The sequence below is a fragment of the Babylonia areolata genome, chromosome 22 (genome assembly GCF_041734735.1).
Source record: "Babylonia areolata isolate BAREFJ2019XMU chromosome 22, ASM4173473v1, whole genome shotgun sequence".
NCBI lineage: Eukaryota > Metazoa > Mollusca > Gastropoda > Neogastropoda > Buccinidae > Babylonia > Babylonia areolata.
In genome coordinates, this window is record NC_134897.1 from 31,028,023 (window position 1) to 31,037,946 (window position 9,924).

The window sequence follows — 9,924 nt, forward strand, 5'->3', positions numbered from 1 at the left end:
ATATATATATGAAATATTTATATATATATATATATATATATGTGTGTGTGTGTGTGTGTGTGTGTGTGTGTCTGTCTGTCTGTGTCTGTGTCTGTGTGTCTGTGTGCATGGAGAGAGAGATACGCACACCCACATACACCCGTCCACTACCATTCCGCGCGCGCACGCACACACACACACACACACACACACACACACACACACACACTTCATAAGCCCACTTTTCTTTATTCGCCCAAACAGACATGTCAAGCACCGCCACAGACCGGACTGCAAAATATGTCAGGCAGCTGGCACGTACAAAAAGCTGAATATAGCTAATATATGTAAAACAGCTAACATGTGAAACAGCTGACATGTAAAACAGCTCAGATGTAAAACAGCTAAGATGTAAAACAACAAACATATGAAACAGCTGACATCTAACACAGCCAACAAGTAAAACGTCTGACATCAAAACAGCTGACATGTAAAACAGCTGACGTGTACAACAGCTGACATGTGAAACAGCTGCACATATAACAGCTGACATGTGAAACAGCTACCATGTGGAACAGCTGACATATCAAACAGTTGACATGTACAGCAGCTAAAATGTACAACTGCTGACATGTCAAACAGCTGACATGTCAAACAGCTAACAAGCAAAAAAGATTACATGTAAAACAGCCGACGTGTAAAACAGCAGCCGACATGTAAAACAGCTGACATATAGAATAGCCAATACGTAAAACAGCTGACATGTCAAACAGCTAACACGTCAAACAGCCGACATGTAAAACAGCTGACATGTACAACAGCTAAAATGTAAAACAGCTGACATGTGAAACAGCTGATATGTAAAAGAGCTAACATGTGAAACAGCTGACATGTAAAACGGCTGACATTAAAACAGCTAAATGTAAAACAGCTGACACGTACAACAGCTGACGTTCAGAACAGCTCACATGCATTTAAAAAAAAGCTAAATTGTACAACAGCTAACAAGTACCAAAAGCTATCATGTACGACAGTTGACATGTGCAAAAGGTTAACATGAACAAGACATCCAGTCAGTGGTGCAATCCCTAAATGCCTGCAGAACCACAACAATACAGTGGATCCCCTCACACACACACACAGACACACACACACACACACACACACACACACACACACACACACACACACACACACACTGTTGAACCATCTCTGTGCACATGTTCACAGTTTAATAATGAGCCCGTCTTGAAAAGCTCTGTATAAAAATGTGTCCACGACGACATATTTCTTCAATATATCTTCTTCTTTATTTGTTTCTTGTTTTTTTTTTGTTGTTTTTTTTGTTTCCAACCCTCACGAGAAAACGCTCACAGAATTGACAACGATAATCACTTTAAATATGGAAGGAAAGAACAAGAGAAGCGCAGTTTGAACAGTTTTCTGAGATAAGCAACATTATAAAGGTATCATGCAATTCTAAAACAAAACGAAGAGTGCATTAGGCTTACCATAGCCACCCGACAAAAATGTACTGCCTATTCAAATGTCACAATGATGATACCAATCCTGACGCTGTAACACTACTGCTATAAAATAACTACTTTTAACAGCACAACAACACTTGTAACTTTACAAAAAGCTCTCTGTATAATATATATATATATATATATATATATATATATATATATATATATATATATATATAACCGAGGAAAACAAACATGCAGGCAATGAAAACAGTGTGTAACACGTACACACGATTATCCTACCTGGGAAATGTAAGTGAAAAGGCAACATCCGAAGATAATGTTAAAGATTATAATAATTACGATGATGATGATGATAAAAATAATAATGAAGATGATAATAATTATAACAGCAACAACAATAATAATGATAATAACAACAATAATAATAATAATGATGTTAATGTTAATATTAATAATATGATTATTATATCAATGATAATAGTAGTAATAGTAATAATAATAATGATATTAATGAGCAGCTCTCATTTCCTCCTCAAGAAAAGACTTCAACAAGCCATGACCCTATGATGATTATCCCCCCACACCCCGCCACTTCAAGCACACACACACACACACACACACACACACACACACATATATATATATATATATATATATATATATATATATATATACACACACACACACACACTAGTATACATCCACACTTAAAAAGCATTCATGAATATTCATAAATGCATCTGGGGGTAGAGGAGGTCAGGGTGGACTTGTGGGAGGGGGGGGGTGTAGAAAAACAGAATGAAACGTAGACAATGAGAGACAGAGATTCAGAGAAGTGAATGAAAAATATTTATACTAAAATTCATGTCTTAATCTTAAAAATGTACACAGCAAGCAGTGCAGGTGAATTCATATAACAAGAAACAACAGAATTCAATATCTATTAAAGACGGGCGCAATAGCCGAGTGGTTAAAGCGTTGGACTTTCAATCTGATGGTCCCGGGTTCGAATCACGGTGACGGCGCCTCGTGGGTAAAGGGTGGAGATTTTTACGATCTCCCAGGTCAATATATGTGCAGACCTGCTAGTGCCTGAACCACCTTCGTGTGTAAATGCATGCAGAAGATCAAATACGCACGTTAAAGATCCTGTAATCCATGTCAGCGTTCGGTGGGTTATGGCAAGAAGAACATACCCAGCATGCACACCCCCGAAAGCAGAGTATGGCTGCCTACATGGCGGGGTAAAAACGGTCATGCACGTAAAAGCCCACTCGTGTACATGCGAGTGAACGTGGGAGTTGCAGCCCACGAACGCAGAAGAAGAAGAATATTTATTAAAAACATGTGAAACTACAATTCAAGTGGAGCAGGAACTTACGAAATGACAGATAGATTTTGTGATCGTCCAAATACCTTTTATTAACAACAGGTAGATTTTGTGATCGTCCAAATGCCTTTTATTAACAACAGTACTACTGTTCGTGATTCACGAAAACAGACAGCAGTTTAGTTATGACTCTGCTCATAGATTAAGAAGAAGAAGCTTGAGAAGAAATCAGACAGCAATTTAGTTATGATCATATATAGAAAAAGAAGCTTGAGAAGAAATCCGACAAAATGAAGTTCAGCGATTGCTTCCCATTGGAGTGACACTAAATATTCAGAATACAGACAAAAAGTAATGATTTTTCAAATAACTCTATCCATTCACAAGGTACACAACTTCAAGTCAATACTGCTTATGCTACCGATTCAGCTAGCATACAGGTAAATAAAAGGTACATTGGAACAAACCCAGACACTTCACTCAAAAAAGGAAGAGTCGATCACTTCACATAATTATGCACACAGAAGAATGACGACTTTTCACGTGAATTCATGAATATAATGGAAACAGCGAAAACTGTTCTTTCGTATTTCAAAAGTATACTTAAGAGTGATGTTGCGCTCGCATTTCGTCCCTGTCCCAAGAGGTTTGGTTATAGACTCTAAGCTGTGAATGCCTGGCGAATTCATAACGTTTTGTTTTCCTTTCTTCCCATTGACCAAAGTACCCAATTTCTCATTGTACTTTTCGCTTTCCAGTGCCTCACAGTACTATCCTGGATGACAAACTGCTAAGCTGATTACATCGGAAACACTCAACATTTTTCAACGATGCTATTAGCCCATGCAGGCGATTTACAATCACGACAGACTTTTTCATGACACAACCTTGACAGAACGACCGTTGAAGAGATGACACATTTGTGGCACATCTTTCACACCAGCGTTCTGTCCCAGTTGTTACTGCCCAGCCTTGTCTGGAACATTGACAATGTACATAACAGAGACCCCCACATGTTTCAGGCAAGGTCTCCGCCATTCCAGGCAAACGATGAACGATGGATTTTAGTTTTCGGATCATTTGCCCAGTTTCGGCCAAGACCTTCCTGCTTTCAACCTTTTCATCCTCAAGCAGCTGGCAACGCTTCATTACCAGCAGTAGCTGTTTGGAGGGTTCCAGTCTGGAGAAAAACTCTGAGCTTTTCAGCTGTTCAACAGGGTGTTCAGAAGCCAGGATCAGAAGCTCATCTTGCAGTTCAGTGAGCTGATGAACGTGACACATGTAAAGGAACTGCAGAACCCGATGTGTGGTCAGGGTGAACTCCATCTGGTTTCTGATGAACTTGGAGCACTTTGTCTTGATGTGGGGCACGTCGTATTCATCTGCCAGTTTCAGGAGTGCCTCAAGTTCCGCGTCTGTAACAGATGACAATAAAGGCCCTTTGGATGTTGGTTCCTGTGTATACTATTATCATTACAGGGTAGATATTGCCCTAAGTAATACCAAGTGCGTTTGTTTCAGTGATATGACAGTTCAACATTTTTTTTTTTTTTTAACAATGATCGGACTAAACTTAGCTCGCACGAAAGTGTGTCATTACAAGCCACTGGCAACGTTGATGTTTTTGATTTTTTACATTCAATATCAGTTTTCTCTCTTGTTAGATTAATGACTTCTCTACGAAATTTCGAAGTCCATTGGATAATTCTCTGTAATTTTACTTGAATGTTTATTTCAAATATTCATCACGCAAACACCAGTATGTTTGATGGGACATTAAAACCCTCACGCCACTTGAGGAGCCGCCCGCCGACAAAAACTATTCGAGTGACTTCCCACGACGCTCTTCTCTGCCCTGAATCACACAAAGTCACAATATTTGCATAAGGTGAAAGGTCAGTCCTCCACCTTCAGCTTCGATATCCTGCTGCCTTTGTTTTTGAACGGGACGTGTCATTTTCACCGCGTATTTTGATGGCAAACGAAGCTAGCAGAAGCTCGATCATTCAACATTCGCAATGAACGCTCAACGCAGTACTTCTAATTGAAGTCGTGCTTCACGTCAGTATGCTTTACCTGGCGCTGTAAATATTATTATGAATGAAAGTCAAAACTCTCAGTTCGCTGCTGACAGTAACTCAGTGGAAGTGTGTTGATTCGCCGTTCAATCCGAATGACGAAACACACTGACAGCACTGACGAAGAGGAAGAAAGCCGTGCACCGGGAAAAGGCAGCGTGTTACTGCTTCAAGTTCAAGTGGGCTGCGATGTGCGAAGATAATAACCGATTTTCACAAGCAATATTGACAATATGCAACAATCGCTTTGCATTAACAAAAAGAAAAATTCAGCGAGATTGATTGAGTGGTTCCAAAGATATAGTAGTTTGAGTACGGCAACCCCCATGTGTCTGAGTCGATCTCTTGCACAGGGATCGAGTTTCTGGCTGTGTTCTGGCTAAGCTGACCTAGTTTCACTAAGGGCATGCTGACCTACAGAGAAGTGGCGAAAGGGTTAAACAAAATTCCATTCCGCTCGTGTGTATACGTTTCCTTTCATTTGGTTGCATGCATGAAAGTGCTCTCTCTCTCTCTCTCTCTCTCTCTCTCTCTTTACTTTTCTTTTCACTCTTTCCGTTCACACATACTTACACCCACCCACAGACCCACAGAGGGAGGGAGTGTGGAGTGATGAACAGATAACGATAACGATAGCGATAGCGATGTTTTATTCAGATTAAGGCCAAAGCCCCTTACTGAAGGGGGTCTTACAAGAAAATAAACAAGGAAAATGACTTGACACAATAAACCAACATCACAAATCAACCAAAAGTAGCTAATACAATACTCAACGACATTCACATAATAACGATTCGAAGTCTCTTCTATGCCTCATATAAGTATAAGTATATGGCCAAGTTTTGTTGGGTAAGCTCATGTTTTGACGACATGAGCAGATTAAATCTAAAAGCACAGGATCTTTATGTTATTTAGGTCCAAATAATCTTTGTCTGAGATCACTCAAAGCAGGGCAACATGACAAAAAATACAATTCATCTTCCCTACCCAGGTTGCACAATCGACACATATATACATATTCACTCCTACTGCAGTATCTGAAACTGTGAACAGCAATATTAGAAACACCAAATCTAAATTTTTTCAGTGCACTGTTTACATATCTGTTTATTTCCATCCCAATATATGATTCAGGCCCCTGCGATGTTTTAAAGATTCTAAACTGTGCAAATCTATCGCTAGTTTCCATATGGTCATGCCAATCTTGCCACCTACAATCAACTATTCGCTGTCTAAAACACTTTATAAAACATGCAATATCTTCAACACCCTGATTACCACACACAAAAGAATAACCATAAGAATTTAAGCACTGACGAACACACGCTGCCCATGGTTTTTTGTTTTTTGTTTGTTTGTTTTTTTTTGCCATTATTATCTAAGGAAAACCAACATCCAATAAGCTTTGAACGGCAGCCTGTTTTCGTTCATTCTTGTAAGTTTCAACCAATACTTAACGCATTTAATGTACGAGTTTAAATAAACTGGGTATCTCCCTAGCTCCCCATACACAAGATCATTTGGCGTTCGGATGTCCACATTCAAAAATCGTTTCATTGCAAACAAGTGTACTTTTTCTATTTGTTCACTCTTTTCCAAGGCCCATATTTCTGCACCATACTGCAGTATTGGCTGGACTTGAACATCAAATAACCTGACAAAAATACCAAACAAATTACCATTAAGCTTATACAAGATATGAAGTATCCGAATAACTGCTTTCTTTGCTTTATTTGCTATATCTTGACATGCGAAACTGAAACTAAGTTTTGTTGAAAAATGAATTCCAAGATATTTATATGCATTTACAACGGTAATTCTTTCATTTCCATCTTTCGTTTCTTGCTAAATATCCTCCCTTACGGAACACAACAATACTTGTTTTATCCATATTTACTTTTAACTGTAAGTTACGTGCCGCAGCATATAAACTGTTCAACTGTTGCTGTAAACCCACTGTTGTTGTAGATAACAAAATCATATCATCAGCAAAAAGTAGAACAAACAATTCAATCAAATCAAAAGTAACTCCATGTTGACCATACTGCATTATTTCCAAATAATAAAAAGTGAAAACAAGATCGGCCTACAAACATCCCTTTGTTTAACCCCACGAATTTAATTAACACGTTCAGATAATGTTGCCCCAGCTCTTACTCTCGCTTTCACTTCATTGTACATGCTTTTCACACGACGATGTACTTACCACTGATTCCATTCTTTAATGAAATAGACCATAAAGTTTTCTGGAAATGGAGTCAAAGGCCTTTTCAAAGTCCACAAATGCTACATACAACTTTTTATTATTTGTAAACTTTCTGTACTGCAGCCATTAGAGTAAATATGTGATCAATTGTTGAATAGCCCTGTTTAAATCCTGCCTGGTGTTCGCCATTTATGTTGTTTTTTTTTTCAATTATCCATTCTTGTAGTCTAGTATTAATAATGGAACTATATAATTTACTACTTACATCACACAAAGAAATACCTCTATAATTATTTACATTATTAATATCACCTTTCTTAAATAATGGCAAAATTATGGATTCTGTCCAATTTTTTGGATAAACCCCAGTATCAAATAAAAAATTTAAAAGCTTTACTAAAAATTTAATGTTAACAGTATTATCCCCTCCATTTTTGAAAAACTCACTAATCATCTCATCCGGACCAGCAGACTTCCCATTTTTTAGTTTTCTAATAGCAAGAATTACTTCTTCATGAGATATAGGTCTGTCCAATACAATATTTTCTCTGTCATTTTCCACATACATATTATCAACTACCTCCTCTTCTTCATTAATTTCTAACACATTTTTAAAATGATGAAACCATTCCTGTATAGAAATATCATTTAAAGGTTGCGTTTTCTTTTTTGAAATTTTATGCACTGTGTCCCAGAACTCCTGACTTTTAACAGAATTCAAAAGTTCATTTAGTAATGAGTTATTATCTTTCTTTTTTCCTCTTGTTTCAATTTCTATACTCACGTCTAGCAATACAAAATAAAATGTGATCATCTTTATCCAGTGTTTTTCTATATGCCCTCAATAATCTTCGTACCCGACGTCTCTCCATTTTACATTCATGATCAAACCAATTATTAACTACAACTTTTTTTATTAAAAAATACCCGCTTTTTCATCAACTCAGCTTGTTCTTTAACAGTCTGATTGAACATATCAAAAGCTTTATTTACATCAACATGAGTAAGTTTTTCTACTACATACAACTTCTCTTGTACTTCATTTGAATTCATAGAAAAGGAGAAACGGTGAAAATAAACAGACTTCCAACAATATTTAATTATAGAAAGATTCATATCATTGGCAGATGTGGTGTAGCGTGTATGGTTTTGTCCGAACGCAGTGACGCCTCCTTGAGCTACTGAAACTGAAACTGAAACTCATATCATTAATAGAATTATCATCACATTGCCTTAGAGACTGATTCTTAACATACAATGCAAAAGGTAAGTGATCAGATTCAAATCTTTCTGTTACCTGTAGAGTTATTTTCTCAAATAAGGATTCGAAAAGATTAACAGATGTTATGAAATAATCATTGACACTGGATCCTGAATCAGAACTGTATGTGAAACGACCTTCAAGGTCCCCATTACATACACCATTGAGAATGGTCAGTCCAAATACAGTGCACATGCTAAGTAATCTTTTCCGATATGAATTCAGTACTTTATCTTCAGAATTTCTACTCATTATATTCCTATCATTTTTGTGACAGATGTAAATTTCACTTTCATTTATTATTTCAGGGGATAAATTAGAGGTTCTAGAATTCATATCTCCACATAATAATAAATCAACGTCATCTAAAGACAACAATTTCTCTAAAATACAATCTTCCAACATATCAATGCCATTGTCAAAACCACACATATTATAATATGGTGCATGCTCAGGAGGAATATACGTACACACCAGCAAAACATTTTTAGTGAAACCAAAAAAGCTTTCATCCAACTTAAATGTCATATAGTAATTACTGTCACAATCAATATACTTGACATAAGGAAGTAAGGTTTTATGTACAAGGCAAACTATTCCGCCTGAGCATCTCCCTTGCCGTGTTATTTTGATTGCAGGTTTGACATACACTTTATGGTCTATAAAAATACAAGACTCAAACTTTTCAACAAACGTTTCTACAAGACAGACAAAATCAAATGATGAAACATATTGAACAAAACTGAAAATTATCTAATTTGGACAACATTCGACGGGCGCAACAGCCGAGTGGTTAAAGCGTTGGACTGTCAATCTGAGGGTCCCGGGTTCGAATCACGGTGATGGCGCCTGGTGGGTAAAGGGTGGAGATTTTTACGATCTCCCAGGTCAACATATGTGCAGACCTGCTAGTGCCTGAACCCCCTTCGTGTGTATATGCAAGCAGATCAAATACGCACGTTAAAGATCCTGTAATCCATGTCAGCGTTCGGTGGGTTATGGAAGCAAGAACATACCCAGCATGCACACCCCCGAAAACGGAGTGTGGCTGCCTACATGGCGGGGTAAAAACGGTCATACACGTAAAAGCCCACTCGTGTGCGTACGAGTGAACGCAGAAGAAGGAGGACAACAATCCACAAATATTCCAGTGAAGAAATGAAGTGTTATTTATAGAAGACTCCAGGTTTCCCAAATTTTGATTTATAAAACTATCCCCTCCCGTCTCATTCACCCTTATACCATCATTTTCTTCCTCACATTCTTTCTCACAAACAATTTCACATGTCACTAAACCATTGTTTACACCATCCAAGTGTAAAGAATCATTCTTTTTCTCATCATCAGAAACTCCTTTCATCATCACCAGTGTGTTTCCATCCGCATTTTCATATTCAGTACCGTCCTCAGTCATACAATCACCATCATTGTTAAATCTCATCATGTCATCACAACCACCACACATATCAATAAATTTCTCAGTCACACTATCACACACTGTGTTTAATCTCATTATGCCATCACAATCACCACCCATATCAATCATTTCCCCAACTACACCTTCATATTCTGTGTTT

General features: G+C 37.6%; 1 protein-coding gene across 1 annotated transcript in view; it reads right to left on the reverse strand.

Annotated features, from left to right (window-relative positions):
* Positions 1 to 212: 212 nt before the first annotated feature.
* The window catches only part of LOC143297215 (BTB and MATH domain-containing protein 36-like), an 11,852-nt gene continuing 2,140 nt past the window's right edge, over positions 213 to 9,924 (reverse strand). Inside the window, exon 2 of the mRNA XM_076609429.1 lies at positions 213 to 4,217. Within this exon, the coding sequence (XP_076465544.1) occupies positions 3,565 to 4,217 (653 nt within the window). The 3' untranslated portion in view covers positions 213 to 3,564. The remainder of the gene's footprint in view (positions 4,218 to 9,924) is intronic.